This window comes from Macrobrachium rosenbergii, chromosome 13 (genome assembly GCF_040412425.1).
Source record: "Macrobrachium rosenbergii isolate ZJJX-2024 chromosome 13, ASM4041242v1, whole genome shotgun sequence".
Classification (NCBI taxonomy): Eukaryota; Metazoa; Arthropoda; class Malacostraca; order Decapoda; family Palaemonidae; genus Macrobrachium; species Macrobrachium rosenbergii.
The window spans coordinates 45,796,688-45,821,928 of NC_089753.1; the positions used below are offsets into that span (position 1 = coordinate 45,796,688).

The 25,241-nt window shown below is 40.2% G+C and overlaps 2 protein-coding genes across 2 annotated transcripts in view; one reads left to right on the forward strand and one right to left on the reverse strand.

Annotated features, from left to right (window-relative positions):
* The first annotated feature begins 1,853 nt into the window (after positions 1–1,853).
* Positions 1,854–25,241, forward strand: part of LOC136845268 (genetic suppressor element 1-like) — a 641,960-nt gene continuing 618,572 nt past the window's right edge. Inside the window, exon 1 of the mRNA XM_067115412.1 lies at positions 1,854–1,992. The gene's annotated coding sequence lies outside the window, so the exon portion shown is untranslated. The remainder of the gene's footprint in view (positions 1,993–25,241) is intronic.
* LOC136844795 (uncharacterized) lies at positions 3,896–4,774 on the reverse strand. The gene has a single exon (XM_067114034.1). It carries the CDS (start codon positions 4,772–4,774, stop codon positions 3,896–3,898), a length of 879 nt encoding a protein of 292 aa, XP_066970135.1.

Sequence of the window (25,241 nt, forward strand, 5' to 3'; positions counted from 1 at the left end):
TTAAAACTGAAAGCCTTGGTTTATCATATGGAGGAGAGACTGCTATCCTTCTGACAGGTTACTTTGGTGGGGTATAGTTCTGGTACCTTTGAAAAGAAATGTAGCTATTCCCCAAGTTTTACTTAAAAAAAAAAGGGGGGGGGCTCTTAAGTGTGGTCTCAGAAAAGCAACACAAAGTTTTAACCCCTTACAAACCTTCACCAAACTTTCACAGCTCACTGAAGCCTGAAAATATACAACTGATAGCAGATCTAATATTATATTCCACTTAGTATCTAAACATCCTTCACATACCCTGGGAGAGTTATGAAAACATCCAAGATATATGTATTTACTCGGAGAAATCATTTAGTTTGAACTGGGTGAGCCATTACCTAACCATGACATCAATAAAAAGAGAATTGTACATACAAGATTTTGTGGCACTCAGGAGATCAGCATTGACCTCACAGAAGTCAACCTAACTGAAGACATACAAAACAAATGAGAACTTAGAAAACTTATGAATCTTATAAACCTACATTAAACTTGAATATCTCACTTTTTTATAACTTGCTTTCACTCCCCATAAGGAAAAACATGCCGTAGGTTAATCATCATAACACCACTAGTTATGAAAAATCACTAATCTTGGTTTTTTTAAACGCCTCTCTTGTGTTCTGTGCAAGGGCTAATTTACCAGTGCAGCATTGTTGTTTGCAATTCACTAATTTCTCTCTCTCTCCCCTATTTAAAATCAACGCATTCTTCCACTCTCTAACTGTCAGATATAGCCTAAGGGTAGATGTAGGTTAGGTCATGTACCTATGTAAGCTGGGTGTACAAAAACTGAAGGATGTCAATAAAATTAAAAGTTATGAATAAAAATAAATATAAAGTACAGTAAAATGAAAATATGAGCAGTTTATCTGTTTACAGAAGCAGAGATTGTAAAAAAAACGAAGGGAATAAAGGGCGAATGTAAATAAACAAAAACAAGTCTTAGGGGATACGACCCATAGAATTTTGAGAAAATCGTGAATCTCTGGTTCTGTAAGCAGATAAACAGCTATTTTTTTCAGATTTATCAAAAAGTGGCTGCTGAAGAGCAAAAGCCCGTGCCAGGTTCCTAAGCCTTCACCCCACAAACAGTTGCGGTCATAGTCGCACTACATTATTCGCAAATCACGTGTGGTTGAGAGCTTTATTCCCTTTGTTTTTATAGTCTCTGCTTATGTAAGCAGATAAACTGCTAATTTTTTGGCAATTATACTTCTGTTTACAGATCTGACGAAAGAAATTTAAAGTAGGAAAGAAAATTTAAACAAAACACAAAAGGGAGCAGTGAATTTGGATCCCTAAACTGTATCTTATCGCTTTATTAAAAAATTAATGCATGAATAGCCTATTCCTACTACTTCCTAAATTAGCAACTGAACCTAAACTAATTCGTCTAAGTTTTTCTCAACCAGAATAGATTGTACTTCCTATGACCTTTGTCACACATATGAAACAATGTGACAAACCAATTAATCGAGCTTAGTCACAATTACGTTCAGGCATAACTACTTGAACACCAACTGCAAGACCGTCCCGTTGACCGGCTCTCGATGCAAGGATCTTCACCTAATGCAGCAAGAAGAGCCACCCTAATAAACAATGAGACACCAATTATAGACTGATTATATAGTTTCATTAAAAACTATTTTTTACCATGTTTTACTTATAAATGCATGTTTATTTGAATTGATTTATTAAATATTACTTGTAATACCATAAAACCTTATATACGAACGTTTTTCAAATATTTATAGAAACTGGCGTAAAATATTTTTCCTTTACATAATCTGTATTTATGTTGTGAATAGTCGGCCAGTAACCTTAACATTTCTGTTGTGGTCTTGTTGGTCTGTAGCGTGTTATTTCCTTGTGAGACTGTTGTGATGGTCTGTTGTCTTTGAAAGGAACTTTTGGATGTGTATCAGCATTTCCGAGATGTTGCCGAATATTAAGGTACGATTTAAGACCAAAATCTAACCATGCGGTGGTGGCTGCTGAGAGGGTGCTCTTACCCAGAATGAATTGTGTCGAGTCCAAATATGTCTGTCATTTTTCCCGTGTAGGGAAATGAGCGACCGATGTGATCACTGGGCAAAGACGGATTAAGCCTCATAACCTGCAGCCGCCTTTGCTTCTCAATTTTGACACCTCTCACTCCTTCGAGTGTAGTAAAGTACTACGTCTCCCTTTTCCGCTACTTTCATAGGATTAACATCAAACATCAGTTGCTCTCTCTTTCTCTCTCTCTGTTCGGGGTGCTAAGGAGCAAGAGCCCGTGATGGAACAAGGCCAGCTTAATTCTTTTTATGATGGAGAGACTAAGACGAGCAGAAATACTCAAATCTGGATGTGAAAATATAGAAAAATAATCAAAATAGTAAAAGACAGTAGATAATGATAAAAGAAGAAAAATGTATATGTAACTGAGTATGACTTCTCAAATGGTGGAAGATTTGTTTCCTAGCAGTGGCGTCGCTGTTGGTGGGGGCGGACCAGGGGGGGAAGGGCCCCCCAGTCATATGCGTGGTCGCCCCAGTGCTCGCCCTAGCGAACATGTCCTATGACGGTCGAAAGCGACTTTTAACCACAATGTTTAAAAAACGCCACACCACACTGGTGATGTAGAATAATTATCATGATATTTTGATCCAACTTAATGTTATCAACTTATGTGTGAAGTGACTGAAACTATAGTTACAGTTTTGAATAAATGCAGTGCAACTTGTTACTGCTGCTTAGAGTTAGCTTCCAGGGAGAGGAAATGAAGAAGAGGGAATGGGATAGGTTGAAATTTGGGAGAGATTTTGGTGGGTCATAAGTCTTTTGTGTTAATGATGATATGCTGCACTATTTTGATATGTTTACATGAAAAGGATATTGCACTATAGTTGAAAATTAAAACTTGATAACAGAAATTAGGCTAGTGTTGAATATAAGGTTGTGAGTAAATTTACATTTCAGTATTTGATACATTTGCATATAGTAAAATTTGAAAATTAATTGAAAATTGAGGTATATAATTTCAAATACAGGTTTATTAGTTACTAATACTATTATTTTCTTTCATTCACATTGATATATACATTTGGGAATAGTATATTTTACTAATTACAGAATTGGTACATTAGTTTTGTGTAATTTTCTTTGTCCCCCCCCCAAATATCTTGCCCCACCTAGGCCCCCCTACTGATTGAATGCCAGCTACGCCACAGCTTCCTAAAGAGAGAGGGAGAGATAGAGAGAGAATATCTTGGAGTAACAACAGACGTAGAGATTAAATTGCCATTTTTTCCTTTCGTGAAATATCTATAAACCTTTCTCAAGATTTCCCTGGGTGCGCAGAGAGAACATGCTTAGGAGGTTTCCATTATATGCGGTGTTGAGTGACTTACAGTGGCCTATCAACAACGTTATATATATATATATATATATATATATATATATATATATATATATATATATATATATATATATGATTGTGAGGACAAAAAGGTCGAACTGGGTACAGTATTAACTGATTTATTCACCTGGACTCAGGTATACATGACAGAGTGCTGACGGAAACGTGGTGCCCGACCTCCAGTTGCTGTGACCCGCACTCTGAGCAATTTGTGTTTGCTAAAAGTCAAACAAATGGCAATTTTAAGTGACATAACATACATACAATGATAAAATATACATCAGCGGAAAGGCCAGGAAATTCTGCATATGAATATTTACATGAGATTCTTGACATGTTAATAAGTGTGATGCATGAACGTGATTGATGCTAAATGAAGAGACGTCTGGCATCTTTACAAGTACTCCCCCCCCAAGACAATTATTATGAAATAATGATTGGAAGACCTGTTGAATGTCAATCACAGAACCCCTTCGGGAGCAGGAGCCAGCCCCGAGTTCTTGATACCTGCGGATGTGGGGCGGCTTCGACTGCTGAATTGCCTGACGGTTTTGCTGAGCAGATGACTTCCTTAGTGCAGCCCTTGGGATGTCCTCGACCTTGTTTCGGGATGCCAGTGGGTTCAACTGAGGCCTCGTTTTGTGGAGGAATTCTGGGACGCCTGCCAGTTTCCTCCCCAGTTCCGTTGTCCATCAGGAAGGCTGGCTTTAGCCTGTCGACTGAAACCCAGTCTTCCCGCCTGTGGATTGTTGATGTAGGCCTTGGATGCCCTACTAACGACACGGTATGGGCCTCTGGTGGGTGATGGGCGTCGATCCTGATGAAGATGTGGGTGCAGGAATACAGGCCTTTTGGGCTGTAGACGTGGGTGCTGTCTGCGAAAGTCTTTCGGCAGGGCGCAAGCCTCTGTGCTATTTCCCTCAGCCTTGGGAGGGGCGTATCTGCAATGTCCGGCTCCGTGGGGAAGAACTCTCCTGATGCAGCCAGTGTTTTGCCGTAGACTTTTTCTGCGGGAGATTCATCGCTGTTTGCCCTTGGTGCGGTGCGGAGATCCAGCAGGACCCAGGGGAGTTGCGCTTTCCAGTTGTCGTCGGTGCAACGTGCCATCAGAGCTGCCTTCAGTGAACGGTGGGTCCTTTCCACCATGCCGTTGGATGCAGGGTTATATGCCTCCGTACTGTGGAGAGTTGTCCCCACCAGGCGTGCCAGGGAGACCCAGTGCTCTGATAAGAATGCCAGGCGTCTGTCTGTAGTTATGTTGTCGGGCACACCGAAACAGCTTATCCAACTTGACAGGAGGGCTACAGTGCAGGCGCTCGTTGATGCTTCCATCATCGAGGTTGCTTCCGGCCATCTTGTGGAAAGGTCTATGACCGTCAGGAGCTATCTGGCACCCCCTGATTGCAGCAGAGGCCCTACGACGTCTACATGGATGTGCCCGAAACGCCAACATGGTTGAGGGAAATCTCCGATGCCTGATTCCGTGTGTCGGGTGATTTTACTCGTCTGGCAAGGTATGCAGTTCTTTGCCCACTCTCGAACATCCTTCCTGATCCCGTGCCACACGAACTTTTCTGTCATCAGGTGCGCTGTTGTTTGTCCTGATGGATGGGACAGCCTGTGGATGATGTCGAACGTCTGCTTTCTCCTCGACGCGGGTACCAGGGGGCCCTGGCGGCCAGTGCTGGTGTTGCAGAGAAGTGTTGAACTGGACCCACCTATTGGCACGTCTTCCCACCTCAGTGCAGTGAGTGCTGTGCGGTAGGCTGCTGTTTCCGGGTCCGCGGCTTGTTCCTTTCGCCAGGTCCTCGTAGTCTATGCCCAGGTGGACTGAATTTATCTCGACTCTTGATAGGGCGTCAGCCACTGGGTTCTTCTTGCTGGGCACATAGCTAATGGTGCAGCCAAACTCGGAGATAGCGGCCAGGTGTCGCTGCTGTCTTGCTGACCATGCGTCTCCCGCCCTCGTGAATGTATGGCTTGTGGTCTGCCAGGATGGTGAAAGGGCTGTCATCCAAGAGGTACTTGAAGTGCCGCACAGCTTGGTAGATTGCCAGCAGCTTCCTGTTAGATGCACTGTAGCGGGTCTCCGGCGGCTTTAACTTGTGGCTGAAGAAGGCCAGAAAGTGGGGGGAACCGCCTACTACCTGCTCCAGCACGGCTCCACAAACGATGTTGCTGGCATCAGTGGTAAGTCTCAGGGGGGCGGTGGGGTCGTGATGTGTGCTGCCCATATCAGAGCGTTTGGCTTCCCCCTCAGTACTCCGGTTTGGGGATACATGATGCGGGCGATGTCCGGTACGAAGCGACGGTAGTAGTTGACCATGCCATGGACTTGATGGATTTTGGTGTTGGAAACTTCTTCACTGCGTCCACTTTGGAGACCACAGGGCGGACACCTGCCGGAGAGATCTCGTGGCCTAGGAAGTCTACCTTTTCCGCTCCGAAGGTACACTTGTCGAACCTGACAACCAGACTGATCTCCTGCAGGCGCTTCAGCACAGCCTGGACGTGGCGCAGGTGTTCCTCCAGGGACCTGGAGAGGATCAGGATGTCGTCTACGTAGCAAACGCAGAAAGGTAGGTCCCCCAAGATGGTGTCCATAAGGCGTTGGAATGTGGCGGCATTCCTGAGGCCGAAGGTAGAGTAGAAGAAGGTATATGTCCCGAATGGCATGATGATGGCTGTCTTCCGAATGTCGTCCGGGTGCACTGGCACTTGAAAATAAGACTTGTTAGGTCCTGCATGATTGGCAAGGGATAGTGGTCCAGTGTCGTTATTAGGTTCAGCCGACGATAGTCCCCACAGGGCCTCCAGAAGCTGTCTGGTTTCCATACCATGTGGAGGGGGGACGCCCACGGACTCGATGCCTTCCTGCAGATTCCCATCCGTTCCACCTCGGCGAAAGCTCGTTCAGCATCTTGGAGTTTTTTGGATGGCAAGTGGCAGAATTTGGAGTGTGTTGGCGGGCCTGTTGTGGTGATATGGTGATAGATGCTGTGTTTGGCCTGGGCTCCCGGCAACTGACGCAGCTCTGGCTTGAAGACATCTGGGAACTCGTAGAGGAGGGTGCTGTATCTGTTCAAAGAGATGGAGCAGACGGCGGGCATCCCCGGCCCAGTGGAGAGCGGTCGGGAGTGGCAGGTTCCGGTATCCAGCAGGCGTTTTCGGCCGACGTCTACCAGAAGTCCGTGGTGTGTGAGGAAATCAGTGCCTAGGAGAGGAAACTTGACGTCCGCGATGGTGAAGGGCCAATCATATAGGCTATATGGCCCAGGATGGATATTCTGCAGGTCAAAGTTCTGTAGCAGGGGATGGGGCTTCCATTTGCGGCCACCAGTGAGGTTGCGGCACTGGACGCGCAGTCGCAGTCCTCCCTCGACGGCAGAAACACCAATTGCATAGCCCTGGTGTCTACCAGCATCCATCGTGTCGATATGATGTCGTGGATGAAGAATCCTACTGGCTGGGGCTCCTTAAGGTTTGCGGCCACTGCTGTTGTTTGTCGCCACCTTTCTCGTTTTTTGTGAAAGAACAGGGGGCTCTGCAATTTCTGGCGGTGCTCCCGAACCTCCGATGGAAGTAACACCAGGCTGGGTTTGTCCACGTCCTCTGCTGCTGCAGCGGCGCCTTCTTCCTGTATACTGCATATGTGTCCTCTGCCTCGGCTTTTTCTGTTACCAGGTTACGGGCTACGGGTGTTGTGGTGTGTTTGGAGGCCTTGGTGGCCTTGTGGAGTTTGTATATGACATTCACCAATTCATCCATTGAAAGGGCGTCCGCATCCGTGATTTGCCCCCTCACCTCCTGTGGAAGGCGCTGCAGGAATATTTCTCGCAACAAGCTGATCTCCTTCCTCCGACCATCCGCGTTGACGCCCGGCAGCATCAGGAGACCTCGTAGTTCGTCCCCCAGGGGTTGGATCATCAGGTCAAGGGCACGTTGGGCTCTCTCTGGGATGGGCATGAAGTATGTGTCGATGAGCTTATCTCACAGGTCTCTGTACTTGACTTTGCCCAGCTGCGAGTCCAACCATGAGATGATTTTGTTGAAGACCTCCTCCGATAGCGTTGTCATGGTTACGTCCACCTTGGTCTCCTCATCTGTAATTTTCGCCACTCAGAAATGGACATCTGCCCGCAGAAACCAGGATGCGGTGTTTTGTCGCGAGAAAGGAGGTAGTGTTATCGCCTGGCTTATTGCTGCCTCCGAAGGTGAGAGGGGGATGCAGTGGATCTGTGTGTCATCGGGATGAATTTCTGCCTCAGTGTCTGACATTTTTTCCTCATACCAAAACGCGAAATAAGTATTTAGTCCGTTAAGGGTGTTTGGGGCTCGTCAGAAGTCAAAACTGTACGCCGTGTTTCCGTTAATGACTTCTGAGTACGGTTGACAGGAATCGTAAATGGCGGGGCCAAACCGTTCGAGCATGCCAGAACATACCTGGAGGGGTACGCCGTAATTAGTCGGTTAGTGACATGGATGTTCTCCAAGGCAGGAGCTTTCAGAGGCCTAGACTTTTGTCGCCGTGTGGTTCCGTTAAAGGCTCTATGAAGGTGGAGTGGCTGTAGTGAGTCCGTTAATGGCGAAGCCAAAACCACTGTGTTTACCATCACTCCTCGGGTCACCAGTTGTGAGGGCAAAAAGGTCGAACTGGGTATTGACTGATTTATTCACCAGGGCTCAGGTATACATGACATAGCGCAGACGGAAACGTAGTGCCTGACCTCCAATTGCCGTGACCCGCACTCTGAGCAATTTGTGTTTGTTGGCAGTCAAACAAATGGCAATTTTAAGTGACATAAGATACATACAATGATAAAATACACATCGGCGGAAATTCTACATATGAATATTTACATGAGATTCTTGAAATGTTAATAAGTGTAATGCATGAACGTGATTGATGCAAAATGAAGAGACGTCTGGCGTCTTTACAATATATATACAGAGATGAAAATTGACTGTAATTCTAAGGTTGTCGTGGCTTTAGCTTGATATGAATTTTATGGCTTTTGAACAGCACTAGTGAAATCCTAATTTTTTAAGCTGAATCTATCCGTAAGAAAGTATTTAGGGGTAGAGAGCGATTATTTATTTGACACGCAGGAAGCGCAATTAAAAGAGTCGAAAGGTCTTTTCTTATTCAAAATACTCTTCCCACTCTAATACACATTTTGTTTATAGTGTACGTTTCTGTGTCTATTTCACCATTTGGATCTGTAGCTTTTGTATACTGGTCATCTTTATAACTCTATGGCAAAATCCAGCTTAATCTAACAACGGAAAAAGTATATTTCGATATTTGTATACTTAAAAATAGGACCATATCGCCGACCGTAATATAGTAATTACTCTTCAATAATATTTCTCTGATGGGCCTATCATTTTACACCTCCAAGTTGTCAACAATACAGCGTCTCACCTTCATATATAGGCTATATACTCGTATATAGTGTGCATTTTATATATATATATATATATATATATATATATATATATATATATATATATATATATATATATATATACGATACATATACAGAGTATATAGGCCTATATATGAAGGTGAGACGTTGTATTGTTGACAACTTGAAGATGTAAAATGATAGGCCCATCACAGAAACATATTTGAAGAGTAACTACTATTTTACGGTCGGCGATATGGTTCTATTTGTAAGTATACAAATATTGTTACTTACTTTTAACGTTGTTAGATCAAGCTGGATTTTGCCATAGCTTTATAAAGATGACTGGTATGTAAAAGCGATCTCTCTCTCTCTCTCTCTCTCTCTCTCTCTCTCTCTCTCTCTCTCTCATATATATATATATATATATATATATATATATATATATATATATATATATATATATATATATATATATATATATATATATATAGAGAGAGAGAGAGAGAGAGAGAGAGAGATAGATCTATGGATGTTAAAGAAAGAGAGAGGGAAAGGAAGATGTAGAAGTCGGATGTAGAAGAAAAGAGAACAGGGATAATCCGGGATTGTTACCAATTAAACACTCCCGCCCGAGTGTTTAATCCGTCTTCATTATTGTGTTTTAGGTTTTTCGGACATGTCTGTCTCTAAACAGTGTTTTTTTTTTTTTTTTTTTTTTTTGAGGAAAAGTAACAGAAATATTTAGACTTCTGGGTAAGAGTACTGAACATAGTTTGCTGCGATATTTATTTATTTTCCCTATGCACATATATATTACGATTTACGGAGATTCACCCCTAATATTCCATATCATGAGTCGAATTCTCCATAATTGCAAAATAGAAAGTCGTCATTTTCTTCTTTAAGTCGTGATATCTTTCAACAACAGGCACATAGGCCTAGGCCTGAGCGATTATTATATGAATGAACACCAACACGCTTGCCGCATACCGTAGTATATATGAATTTTGGGACCTGCATTTTTTACTTCAGATGCCAATATCTCCGGAAGTAAAGGCAGGTCAGCATATAATGTGTGCCTTATACCTATTCTTATTATAACTTTGTCACATTTGTCATGAATTTTGAATTTCAGGTTCACATTTTAGAATGAGGTGAGCAGTCTTGCCTGCTGTAGGTTTCTTGAGTAACACATTCATTTTGCCTTTTACTCTCGGATTTGGATGCTGGTAACAATTTTTGACAAGTAATGCAACACATCCTTCTCCTCTCTATGAACATTACAGACCATACTGTATTTGGTTCGTGGTCTTTTTATTACATCGGTAACCGCACCTCACTAAGGGCGTGTTTTTATATATATTATGGTACTAGTCTTTACGTTCACGTCTGATACAGTCTGCAACGCGTAGGTCTATCCTGTTTTTACACGAACATCACAACCAAATTCCAAAGGAATGCAAAACTTTGGTTCATTATATGCAAGAGTACTCATCAAGCACACCTGCTTTTCATCCCAGGCTTATTCTGCCGTATCTAGTAATGTTTTGACATGGGAAAGCATAGCAATATGTATTAGGTTAGCTTAGGATCCATTCGTCATTGCTTGTGGATGCTATCCCCTGCTGGAAAGAGCCCACCTTCGTTATGACTAGGCCTATATTCCAGTCTATCAGTACAGGTCATTAGTGACTTAATGGAAGATGAGGGTAGTTTATGATTGTCATGCTGTCCGGCGTAGTTAATAGATTATTTTCACAAAGCTTAGGCTATTGTCTTCCCCCAAGTTTCTACACACTTTGAAATTGGAGGAATGACACTGTGTTTGGGAATGTGTGGTTTTTAGTATCTTTTTTTTTATTTATTTTGGTTCAGCCAACAGAAATGGTTTTACTATGTCATAGTCCTGTTAGCTACTCCCTTTACAATCAGAGTAAATCAACAGGAAGGACCTAGGGTGTTAAAGTAATGCGTTTGGATGAAAGGATACACTTAATCTCATAAAAAACGACATAGTATTTCAGAAGATACAGCCAATGGGATTCCATTAGTCATAGTTTATTTACGCAGTAGTGTACATACACACTCGATACAGAATATATGAAAAAACACACATACTGTGTGTATAATATATATACTGTATATATATAATAATAATTATATATAGTATATATAATATGTGGATATATGTATATATGTATACTATATATATATATATATATATATATATATATATATATATATATATATATATATATATATGTATATATAATATGTATATATATATATATATATATATATATATATATATATATATATATATATATATATATATATATATATATATATCTGTATAGAGTGTGTATATACATAGGCTATCTACGTAAGTTATAGCATGCGCAGTTCACTGTGTATTCAGCGTGTACATTAGTTTTTTTCTGATATAGTCACTCACCTGGCGCTGGGAGTCCCCGAAGGAAATGATGGCAGCTTTTGTGTCATGACCACACTCGGAGAGAAACTCGATAAATATTGAGCCACGCGTGGGACCTAGTTCGGCGATATTTAAAGTTGGTTGACCGGGTGACAGCCGTCCGTGTGACAGCTGTTGTTCTGTAAATAAGAGTTTTATTTTGGAGCCTTTCGGGGGCAAGGTTTTAATGCATATTTTGTTTTTCTGCGTTTTTTTTAGTCTCCCCTTCCATGCCACACTTCCGTAGGAGTATCACCGGTGTAAGTGTTGTTGGGTATATACACTTTCACTTTCTGTGTGCATATATATATATATATATATATATATATATATATATATATATATATATATATATATACAACACAAATATATAGGCTGCATATATATATATATATATATATATATATATATATATATATGTATATATATATATATATATATATATATATATACAGTATATATAAATATATGTGTATATATATACAGTATATATAATATATATATATATATATATATATATATATATATATATATATATATATATATAAATATAAGGGTTGCACATACTTTTTGGTATGAATGGATTTTTAAGTCGCGAGCATTTAGAAAAGGTTAGAGACGTGCTCTGTTTGTATAGAGATTTATTACGTGTGTCAGAAATTTTGCAGAAGTAAGTGTTCAGGGAAGTTTGTGTAGGGAAAAGCTGATTGTGAGTTTTCAGAGCATTGTGTGGACTTGTGTGTATCTGCATTCGCAAACAATGTTACCCCCATAATTGCTATCTCTCAATAATAGTGGATAACGACATATTAAGGTGCTAACATGCCAATTTTGGTAATTGGCTTTTGAGGCCTTATCAACCTCGTAATTGATTTTTGCATCTCTCTTCATCGAGTTCCGTTACCAGAAACCTAGATAATTCAAACGTATATTAATTAATTTCCTTTCATAATGAGGCAGTCTTAAAGACTGTTGGTTTCTTCTAAGTAAACGCTGGGCATAAGGTTTGGTTAAGATCATTGATCAGACTAATTTGTCTTAATTTAACCCTGTTAAGAAGCGAAACAGATGACGAAACAGGGATAGAAGATGAATTAGAGAAACTGGGACAGAAATAACTGTAAATTGTTTTGATCGCTCCTAACAACCTTTATACCATCAAAATTCCTTGGCCTCTTAAAGGTTAGGGCATTTAAGTGTTTGCAGAATTAACCCCGTCCAGAAGCGAAACAAATATAAAAAACACCGTAATAGATGACATTGGGAAACTAGAACAAGTATCACTACAAATTGTTTTGATTACTCCTCCCATCCTTTATATTAACAGATTTCCTTGACTTCTAAAATTCAGTGCACTTCGGTGTTTGCAGAAGGCATTGCTTTTCAATGCAAGAAACCTTGAGATATAATTTAGATAGGCATCTCTTGGTAACAAATTTTCCTGGATTCAATCGCATTCATTTTGTATATGTGTTTACATGCAGAGCGTCTGTGTAAACAGATTTCATTTGCAGTTTATTAGTAATGAGAAATTCTTCCCCCTTTGGACACTGTAGCACAACGTTTTCGATCCCCTTTTGAGATGGCTATTCGTCTGTCCGTCCGCACGTCCGCCATCAGATTTTAAAAACTACTGAGGCTAGAAGGCCAGAAATGGGTATGTTGATCATCCACCCTCCAATCATCAAGCGTACCAAATTGCAGCTCTCTAGCCTGACTAGTTTTGATTTTATTTAAGGTTAAAGTTAGCCACGATCATGCGTCTGGCAGCGCTGTAGGTACCAACATCACAGGCCACCACCGGGCCGTGGCTGAAAGTTTCATGTGCCGCGGGTGAGAGTTTCATGGGCTGTGGCTGAGTGTTTCATACAGCATTATACGATACAGGAAACTCGATTGCGCCGAAGAAACTCCTGCACATTTCTTACTTGTTTGTATTTGGAATACGTGGAATTCAATAACGTTTTTAAGGAATCAGGAGCGGCGGCGGTGTTGGTAAGGAGGAATGGTACCCTGTCGTCTTGGGTTGTGGTCCCACAATTTTTAGTCTTTTTCAGGTACAAAATAATCTTTGCTGTTGCATTATTATCGGCCATTTCATGTGGAACAGTGCTACAGAAACAGCAGTGTTGTTCTATCCCTCGTGTTGCTAACATCTGTCTTCGTAACTAAGTCCTTGGTATCCAGTATTTCAGGGTAAAGGAATTGAATTGAAAATATTATATATATATATATATATATATATATATATATATATATATATATATATATATATATATATATATATATATATATATATATACAGTACACACACACATATATATATGTGTTTGTGTGTGAGTGTGTGTGTGTAAGTTTGTAAATCGTGACTCTTCTCTTGTTTCTTCTCTTAAGATCCCTTTTTAGGAAGAAGTGCATATATATATACATATATATATATATATATATATATATATATATATATATATATATATACACATACATTTATATATATATATATATATATATATATATATATATATATATATAGAGAGAGAGAGAGAGAGAGAGAGAGAGAGAGAGAGAGAGAGAGAGATTGTGTACGCGCGCGCATTTCGGTGGTGTTGGGAAGAGGGAGGAACAGAAGACCTATAAATTATAGGAAGCGCAAGAGTTCATGGCGTACTCCTAGTACATAGCACGTCTGGCGCTCATCAAATGATCCTTCTGTACAGGTATATCAGGCTTTTGAAACGGGGTTTATAAACGACTAAGTGGTTAAAGTATGAATACGGCAGTCTTTTCTCGGGAGCCACCTTTTGTTAGGGGGGGAAAAGTACAATGCTGCGTATTCATACTCAGCATTTACTCAATCGTGTATGAACCCCTTAACTATTTATATATATGTCAGTGGCTTTTATCTGCGAGTAGATAAAATATTCTGGTAAATATTAATATATATCATTTATTCATCTGTCTTCTCCATATGCATTCACGTTACGGAGAGCGCTCATACAAACAACCTCCGCCCTCTTGCCCCAGTCTCAGTTTAATCTTGTCTTCCGGAAGGGAACCCAGTCGACATTGCATTGCAGATCTGTTGACATCCAACCCTCTTATACCAATATTCATCATCCATTGTATCCGAGGCTTCTCCTCAGATTTCACCTGAACCCTCTCTTCCCAGCCCCCCGCCTCCCCTGAAACGCACCATGGAGCCAGGTTGCAGATAGTAACACGGAGGTATCTGCAGGAAAACGCTCGGAATTTTGTCCAGGATTTTTTTTGGTTCGTACATAAAAAAATGGGTTTACTTTTAGTTTTCTGTAAAAGAAAACTAGTGAGATGGCTATTTGTCTGTCCGTCCGCCCGCACTTTTTCTGTCCTCCCTCAGATCTTAAAAACTACCTAGGCTAGAGGGCTGCAAATTGATATTTTGATCATCCACCCTTCAATCATCAAACAAACCAAATTGCAGCCCTCTAGCCTCAGTAGTTTATATTTTATTTAAGGGTAAAGTTAGCCATGATCGTGCGTCTGGCACCGCTATGGGTGCCAACGACATGCCACCACTGGGCAGTGGCTGAAAGTTTCATGGGACGCGGATGAGCGTTTCATGGGCCATGGCTGAGAGTTTCATACAACATTGTACATACGCTGTACAGAAAACTCGATTGCGCCGAAGAAACTTCGGCGCATTTTTTACTTTTTTTTTTTTTTTTTTTAGGTCGTGTGAGGTGCAGGTAGGATATTGAGTTTTGCATTTAGGGAAATATATTGAACTGTTTTATGTAAGTTTATGCAGTATACTAAAGAGTAGGCTATTATCCTTTGATAAGAAAGTGCTTGTGCCTTTATACCTTGAGAGATGTATGTGGCTGTATGGGTGTTTGAATTCGTAGCAGCACTGTTCACTTGATTAGAATTTTTTTTTTTACTAGATTGTTGACTTTACTACTTACAGTCAAGTTTCATATTTGTAACATTGAAATCCTCTGGTTCATTATTACCATAGGAGCTGTATGCAAGTTTGGGTAATGTTTTGTATGGAAGTCTTGGAAGAAAATAACCATTTTGAACCTCTTGAGAACTAATCTTGGAAAATATTGGCAGGAGAAGTAGGAGTAAGAAGATAAAAAATGAGTAAACAATAAAATATTCAGTTCTGGGTTATCCCATTCTATCGTCTTTAAAGGTTTCTGTGTAGGTGATATTGACACTTAAAATAAAAAAAATATAGCACTATTGATCTGTCAGTTATTGTAAGAAAATCAGTCGATATGTACTTTACTAAGAAGAGATACTGCTGTCTCAGGGGAGAGAGAGAGAGAGAGAGATCGTCGCTCGGAAATGAGCATAGAATCGTCGAACATGGCCCAGCAAAAGTTTATGCATTATTTTGGTGTTACGAGGTCGAGCCTTTCTTTTATAGGCCATTGGCTCGATTTTCGAAGGAAGCAACTTTCTCTGGCAGTTAGGCCCCTGAACTTACTACTCTAGAACGGCCTGTGGTGGTGTTAGTTCTCCCATAATTCCGATTGGAAGCGTTACTTACAGCGGGCCATGCGAAATGCACTGTGGCTGTGCTAAAAGTGCTTTTGTCCATATCTTAGTATCGTCTGATTTGCTGTCCAACTTCTTGAGCTTTAATTTATTCCAGTTCGTACCCGTCTTTGAAGAACAGAATTTTGGGGAGCGACCGGTGATGGCCTAGAATGTGACAGTGGTCACGTGACATCACTACATAATAGTTCCTTATGGAATTGGTTACATATCCTTACTAGACGTTACAGAGTTTTACTGAGTAAATAAAGAAATATAGCCATTTAAAAGAACGGGGGTAAATTATTCAAAATACTTCAAGACTCAAGGAATAACTTCTTTGGAAACTATAGTTAAATATTACGTCATCATATTTTTCGTGTTATCTGCGCCAGCAAAGCTGGGAGGATGGTTATATTGTTTTGGTTAGGTTCTCTGCTTGTCAGATTTGTCAAAAACTCAGTGTTATTAGACACGAGAGTTGACATAAATCAGCTGTTCCTGTTCAGTGTTAAATTGCACTGATTTGGTTTTACCTGTCATGCAAGTAAAGCATTTATTAGACCTGTTATACATCTGCTTCTTCTTCTTCTTCTTCTTCTTCTTCTTCTTCTTCTTCTTCTTCTTCTTCTTCTTCTTCCCATTTTTATATGGGGTCGCCGTGACGGCTGCTGGAAATGTTACCCGTCATGAATAACATTGTGCATTTATTATGGGTTTTCAGTTACATATTATATATATATACATTATATATATATAGATATATATTCGACAGGTTCGTTTACAGCAGAGTCGATATCAGCGTATATCTCACGTGATAGCTGGGTGGTCAAAGTCACTGTCTATAATTGTTTATAAACCAGAACATTTTTCGAATCCTGGCTGGTGGATTTACAGTAGGCGCAAGTTATTCCTAAGGTATAGTGAATTAGATATTAAACGCGTATAAGTTGTGTGTGTGTGTGATAGTCATTCGCTCTTCCCATCCCATTGCTCATTCAGCTTGGGAGTTTTGTCCTCGGCATCCATCAGGGGCCGTAGCCAACCCCATGCAAGTTTTATCTCCTCGTGGAACGGGTCGGATGATGTGATCAAATTTGAATCGATTGGCCGTGAAGTACAAGGGCGCAGCACTATAACCAATGAACTGTTCTTCACTCTTTTAATATTCATGTTGATGCATAGTGAATGTCTTGCACTGTGTGGCTTACCTTACCTTCTAGTCCGCTCTCTCTCTCTCTCTCTCTCTCTCTCTCTCTCTCTCTCTCTCTCTCTCTCTCTCTCTCCTTTTTCTATTTCATGTATTTCTGTCTGTCTGTCTCTTATCAATTAGATATCCCCTCTCTCTCTCTCTCTCTCTCTCTCTCTCTCTCTCTCTCTCTCTCTCTCTCTCTCTCTCTCTCTCGCACACATTCAAGAATTTTTTCGTTTTACGTTCCTTGCATCTGTTTCATCATCTCCCACATTTTTCTGTTCTCCTTCCATTGTCTCCTTTAGTCTGTGTTTCTTTGTTTGTCATTGCAGTTTGTTTGCTTCAGATGTCATTGTCTGCTTCACCTCTTCCTGTGCTTTAACATCTGTTTGCTTCAGCGTTTGCCCAATCTCATTTCCCTCTTGTATCGATTTGCTTATTTATGTATTTATTTATTTGTTTTTTCTATCGTCCAAATGATTAGCAGTACCTACATACATTGCTAGCATTTTTTTTGGGGGAGCATTTTCTTTAAACCTTTTTATTTGCAAATGTTTTTGTTTTTTGTCAAGCAGATTATAATTTTTAGAGATCCCAATTCTACTACTCTGTTTTATGTTTGTCTGTACGGCACATTCTGACTGTCTGCCTGTCTCTGTCTGTCTGTTGTCTTCACATTATCCACATTTTGCTCCATTATTATTAGTGCGGAAGAATTGATAGGGCCATATGGATGGTTATACAGTAGTTCCATATGGATGGTTATGATTCCACATGGATAGTTATATAGTAGTTCCACATGGATTGTTATGATTCCATATGGATGGTTATACAGTAGTTCCATATGGATGGTTATGATTCCTTATGGAAGGTTATGATTCCATATGGATGGTTGTAAATTAGCTCCGTATGGATGTGGTTATGGTTCCATATGGATGGTCATACAGTAGTTCCATATTAATGGTTATGGTTCTATATGGATGGTTATGATTCCATATGGAAGGTTATGATTCCATATGGGTGGTTGTGCAGTAGTTCCAAATGGATGGTTATGGTTCCATATGGAAGGTTATACAGTAGTTCCATGTGGATGGTTATGGTTCTATATGGATGATTATGATTCCATATGGAAGGTTGTATGGTTTGTAGTTGAGCCGGAGGGTTTCGATAAGTGGGTCCCTCCCCCCAAGGGTCTAGACCTTAGGGTTCCCCGTTCCCCTCCTTCGGAGGGTGGGCCAAGTGGAGCATTTGGACGGAGGTGGCCGTATAATGCACCCGTTTATGGAGCCGTATTTTTTATCGAGTCTGGTATTTCGTGTTCTTTATTTCTTTCATTTTTCTTCGCCTTCCTTTTTTCAGCTTCCTTTGTCTTCTTCTCTGCTCCACATTTTTGTTACTTCTTTCTTTATATTTTTCCACGTTCGTTATATTTTTCCTTTATTTCTGTTGTTATCCTTCATTGCTTTCTGTTGAATTTCTCTTTCCCATTTTCACCTTCTTTCCATCTCGTTCTGTTTCCCACTTTCTTTTTTCTTAGCCTCCGTCCGTGCCTCTTTCTCCTGCCTTTTTCCTCCTCCTCTTCCTCTTTTATGCCTTTTTTTTTATTTCACTTTCCATGAAATCCTTTAATTTTGTCTTCCCTTCTTCCAGTATTCTTTCTACGAAATGGTCTCCTTATTCTCTCATGCCACTTTCGTCCATTCTTTTCTTTCAAATTATTCCTTCCTTCATTACTTTCATCTATCCTTCTCTTATCTTTTCATATCCTCTTCCTTTTCTGTACCTCTTCTTATGTCACTCTTACTTTTCTTCCTTCTTCTTTATTGTTATCTTCCTTGTTTTTCTTTTCTTCTATTTCCCATCTCTTGACATATTTTTCTTTGTATACTCCCCTTCGCTTCATACCATGCTCTTTTTCTGTCCAATTTATTTTTGCCTTTCCATTCTGTTTTTTTTTATTCCCTTCCTTTTTTTATTCAGCATCTTTTTCTCCTTTCATTTTTGCAGTTTCCATGTAATTTTTGTATTCTCGTTTTATCTACTATTATTTTTTCCCTTGAAATCTTTCCTTGGATTATTTTCCCCCTCATATTATTTTTTTTATTAAGTACCCAGTTTCTTCACTCATTCATTTTATACCTCATTTCTCTTAATTTATTTTGCTGTTTTTGCCATAATTTTAGTATTATCTTTCCCAGGTTTCCTTTCTGTCTAAACTGAGCTTAGAGCTATGAGATTTTTTAAAATCAAAGTCTGTTAGGTGTCTGTATCTGTATGTCTATGTGTATTCCTGTATATGTGTATATCTTTGTGTGTATATTTGTATGCATGTCTGTGTGTTGTAATCTTTTCACATTTTTCGACTTCTCAAAACCAACTGCAACAATTTCTGCCAAGTTTGGCACACATTTTGTATAAAATGAAATAACTAAAATAGTGAAACCAGAAAGGACAAGACTTTCTTGAAAGTTTCCTTGTGCAATGTAAATTTAAGTTTGTTCAAATCGTGGGTACCCTAGGGCCAAGATGTGGCCCCAGTAGGGGGTCGAAAGTTTTACTTGGGATATAGTTTGCTAAATTAATACACGATCATCCTCGTGTAGTGTAGATTTAAGTTTGTTCAAACCTTGGCTGTAGGGACCTGGATGGGACTACTTTTGGGGTGCAAAGTTTGAGATAGGTATGACTTGCAATTACCGCCAGGTGGCTCAGGTGAGCGGGTGGTCACTGAACCACTTAATCTGTTTGACTTTCTTCATTTTTTCCTTTTTTTATTTTTCTTTCTTCTTCATTTTCCATCTTTTTATGAACCTCCCTTTCCTTCAGATTTTTTACTATTTCCCTCTTTATTTACCTATTTCAATCTTCTTTCTACATTTTCTCTGCTATTCCCCGGTCATTCCCTCCGCTATAGTTTCTGCCCATTTATTTTTATGACTTCTTTTTTTAATTATCATCCCAGACTTCTCTTCCCTCTCCTCCTATCTTCCTAACGCTCTTTTGTCCGATTCTTTTCATTTCATTCGTAATTTCCCCTTGTGCATAGCGCTGCGTCTGTTTGCGTTCCCATTTCATTGTTCATTTACCATTTCTATTACTCTTTCTGGCCTTTTGTCTGTTATCATCTTCCGTCCTTTGGCTTTTGTGATTTTCATTTTTACGGAGTTCTGTTTTATTTTCTTATTTATTTTCTCTTATCTTCTCTCTCTCTCTCTCTCTCTCTCTCTCTCTCTCTCTCATTTGTTTTGCTTCCCTTTTCGCGTGTTTTGTACTCTCTCTCTCTCTCTCTCTCTCTCTCTCTCTCTCTCTCTCTCTCATTTGTTTTGCTTCCTTTTCGTTTGTTTGTCTCTCTCTCTCTCTCTCTCTCTCTCTCTCTCTCTCTCTCTCTCTCTCTCTCTCTCTCTCTCTCTCTCTCTCTCTCTCTCCTTTTTCTGTATCATATATTTTGTTTGTCTGTCAGCCTCTGTTCTCTACAGTTTCATATCCCTTCCCCCCCCTCTCTCTCTCTCTCTTTTTCTCTCCTTTTTGTTTCATATATTTCTGTCTATCTGTCAGTTATCAATTAGATATTCCCTCCCTCCCTCTCTCTCTCTCTCTCTCTCTCTCTCTCTCTCTCTCTCTCTCTCATTCCATCCTTCCTTTCCCTCGCCTCGCAATGAAGCACTGTCTCGTTTGCTTCCCCATTTTCGCTTTGATTGCATCAGCGTCAGAAGTTGAACGCAAATATCCGCAGAGCAAATATGACAAAAAAAAAAAAACACCTCATCACGAGATTAAAAAGACCTTTCACGGCTTTACAAACAAAGCCCACTTAAAATATATATATATATAGTGTTTACAAACATATATGTATATATATATATATATATATATATATATATATATATATATATATATATATATATAATATATATATATATATATAGTATATATATTTGTGTATATATATATATGAAGTATATATATCAGTATATATATATATATATATATATATATATATATATATATACATATACATATACAGTATATATATACATGTATGTGTGTGTGTATGTATGTACGTAGACGGATTTTTTCAGTCTTTGTGCGTCTCTGCATTCCCAGTATTTCTTTTTTTTGCATTCCCAGTTTTCTGTGTACGTTTTTAATGCTTTTTTTTGCATCCCCAGTTTTCTTTTGTCTGCATTCCCGGTTTTTTTGTCTGCATTCCCAGTATTTCTGTCAGCATTCATTTTTTTTTGCACTCCCAGTTTTGTCTGCATTCCAATTTTTTTCTCCGTTCCCAGTTTTCTTCTGCATTCCCAATTTTCTCACCATTCCCAGTTTTTTTGTATAGACAGTATATATACTTACACGCATGGGCGCAAGCTCTTCTGCTCTCCAAAACATACATACATGCATAGAAGCACCTGTCAACACATAAACCGGATCATAGCGCGCGGGGAAACGCACATAGATGTAGGAAACACACAAGCTTACACGGAGGTCGAGGCGCGTGTGCGTCCGCTAGGCGCTCATGCGTGTAGGCACGTACGTACGTACACGCACGTACACTGTGTGCGAGTGAGGCAGTCAGGCAGTGCCAAAGCCATCTCTCTCTCTCTCTCTCTCTCTCTCTCTCTCTCTCTCTCTCTCTCTCTCTCTCTCTCTCTCTCTCTCTCTTTTTTTTTTCTCTTTCTCTCTCTTCTCTCTCTCTCTCTCTCTCTCTCTCTCTCTCTCTCACACAGACACACACACACACACACACAATCTGCGGTGATGCTCTGGCTAGCAGCGCTTCCTTTGCAGTGCTCACAAATCACAGAGCGTAGGATCTGCGAGCACATCCCGCCCTGCGCACTCTCCCTGAGCCCTTTGGGGGAAGCCGACCAAGGGTTTTTTCAGGGCCGAGGGGTCGGGGGCTGGATACGCCCCTTATCCCGCGCCTTAGTTTTCCCCTCCGATCAATACTTGTCTCTTTTCCCCTCGCTGGGAGCTGGAACTCTGGTGCCAAGGAGCGCATGCCGGTCGGAGCCTGGCCACGCGAGCTCCCGCTCTATGGAGCCGCGGCGGAACTGCGGGTTTGGAGCCTCCCGAGCCGTCGGGGTTAGGTCAGGGCAGGTCAACAAGGCGGTAACACTGCGGGCCTGACAATCAAGTGTATAAGAGCCGGTAATGGCATAACTCAGGTCCCCTCTGACCCCCCCTTTTCCCCTCCCCTCCCCCCTCTCTCTTCTCTCTCTCTCTCTTTCTCCTCCGCTTCCCCCTGCCTCCTCCTCTTCCCACTCTCTCTCGAGCCTCGCTTCACTTTCCCCCTCCTCTCCACCCTCTCCCCCTACCCTTCCGCCACCCCTCGATTCGTTTTCCCATTCCCTCCTCCCTTCTCCTTCCCCCTCTCCCTCTCCTATTTCATTTTCCCCTTGTGCTCTCTCGTCCACCTATACCAAGCCCTCATACTTCCCCCCCCCTCCCATCCGTCCCCTCCTTTTCCCCTCGCTTCCCATACTCTCGTCACTTCGCCCTCGAGGACGACGTTCGGATATCGCGTTCCCATTCTCTTCTGGTCTCTCCCGTCTGATATACTATATTCTCGGACGAGACGAGAGAGAAGGAGATGCGTCTGCCTGCCTGCTGTCAAGAGGCCTCGGCTACAACAGTTCGTCCACTTTAGGTCTATATTTTCCCTCCTACGGAAGGTCATTGCACTCCGGCTTACTTACAATATTAGACTCTTTGAGACACTTCTGTGTGACGCGCTTCTGTGGTTCCTCGTCCACTCTTGCCGCGCGCTTTATTGGCTCCTCGTTCACTCTTGCCGCGCGTTTTATTGGCTTCTCGTCCACTCTTGCCGCGCGTTTTACTGGCTCCTACTAGACCGTGGCTGCTCCTGTAACTTTTCTACATGACACGCATCTCTGACTCTTTGCACACTAATGTGAATATACAGTTACGTTTTATTGGCGCTCTCTAACTATTCTTAGAAGCTTCTCCACCTCTTATTTCACTCTCGTGACACGCTCTTCAGGCTGTCAAGGCTTGGTCATGGTACTCCTGACACGAACTGTCTTCCTGCGCGCTCTTGCGCCGCGCTTTTGGCACCCCTGGCGCGTTTTCAAAACTTTTCGAAGTCTTTCGAGACTTACGACTCACTTCTCGGACTGTTTGTTAAGCTCATGCGATGCGCCATGGTTCGGTCTTTACTGTAACTGCTATTTTGGACTTTCTCATAACTACCTTTTTGGACTTTCTTGTAACTACCTTTCTGGACCTTTTGCAACTACCTTTGTAAACTTTCTTGTAATTATATTTTTGGACTTTCTGGTAATTACCGTTTTGGATTTTCTTGTAACTACCTCTTTTGACTTTCCTGTAATTACTTGTTTAGACTTTTACTGTAACTACCTTTTCGAACTTTCCTTTAACTGCCTATTTGGACTTTCTTGTAACTACCTTTGTGGATTTTCTTGTAACTATCTTTTGGACTTTCCTATAACTACGTTTTTGGAGTTTAACTACCTTTTTGGACTTTCATTTAACTACCTTTTTGGACTTTCTTGTAACTTCCTTTTTGGACTTTCCTGCACTACCTTTTCGGGCTTTCCTGCAACTACCTTTTCGGACTTTCCTGTAACTGCCTTTTCGGGCTTTCCTGTAACTGCCTTTTTTGGGCTTTCCTGCCGCTACCTTTTTGGACTTTCATTTAACTACCTGTTTGGACTTTCTTGTAACTTCCTTTTTGGACTTTCCGGCAGCTACCTTTTTGGACTTTCCTGCAGCTACCTTTTTGGGTTTTCCTGTAACAGCCTTTATTGGGCTTTCCTGCCGCTACCTTTTTGGACTTTCCTGTAACTGCCTTATGGGACTTTCCTGCAGCTACCTTTTGGACTTTCCTATAACTCCCTTTTTGGACTTTCTTGTAACTAACTTTTTGGGCTTTCCTGTTACTACCTATTTGGACTTTATTGTAATTACCTTTTTGGACTTTGTTATAACTACCATTCAAAACTTAGCTGTAACTACCTTTCTGAACTTTCTTGTAATTACCTTTTTGGACTTTCCTGTAAATACCTTTTTAGACTTTCCTATAACTCCTTTTTTGGATCTTATTTTTGGACTTTCCTGTAACTGCATTTTTAGACTTGCTTATAACTCCTTTTTTGGATTTTATTTTTGGACTTTCCTTTAACTGCATTTTTAGACTTGCTTATAACTACTTTTTTGGATTTTATTTTTGGACTTTTCTGTAACTATCTTTTTTATAGAAGACTTTCCTATAACTTTTTTTTGGATTTTATTTTTTTACTTTTCTGTAACTGCATTTTTAGACTTGCTTATAACTACTTTTTTGGATTTGATTTTTGGACTTTTCTGTAACTGCATTATTATAGAAGACTTTCCTATAACTCTTTTTTTTATTTTATTTTTGGACTTTCCTGTAACTGCATTTTTAGACTTGCTTATAACTACTTTTTTGGATTTTATTTTTGGACTTTTCTGTAACTGTCTTTTTATAGAAGACTTTCCCATAACTCCATTTTTGGATTTTCCATTGGGACTCATCTGTAACTACCATTTTGGACTTTTCCTATAACTACCTTTTCGCACTTTCCTGAAACTGCCTTTTTAGACTTCCTTATAACCCATTTTTTTGGAATTTATTTTTGGACTCTTCTGTAACTACCTATTTGAACTTTCCTGTAACTACCTTTTCGGACTTTCTTGTAACTACCTTTTAATGGACTTTCTGACCGCGACGCACTACTTCCGGTAAAATTTTTCATTCTTGCGCGACAACTTTTCTGGCTCATGCGACACTTTTTTTGTCGCCTGTTGCTTTCTGTATTGCGACAAAGTCTCTTACTACTGTCACTACGTAGGTAGCTCGTAGGTGTCCCCACTCACTGAGTAGGGGAGGGTGGCATCCTCCAGAAGTCATTCGGTTTCAACAGTCATTGATCTGGGATCACTGAAATTATTATTATTATTATTATTATTATTATTATTATTATTATTATTATTATTTGATAAATTATAATTTAATAATAATGATAATAATAATAATAATAATAATAATAATAATAATAAAATAATTATTAATAATTATTATTATTATTATTATTATTATTATTATTATTATTATTATTATTATTAAACCAGATCTCGTGTTTTCATACAATTCCCTTAATCTTCGCCACATCTGTCGGTTTTGTGTTTTTAGTTATGTTT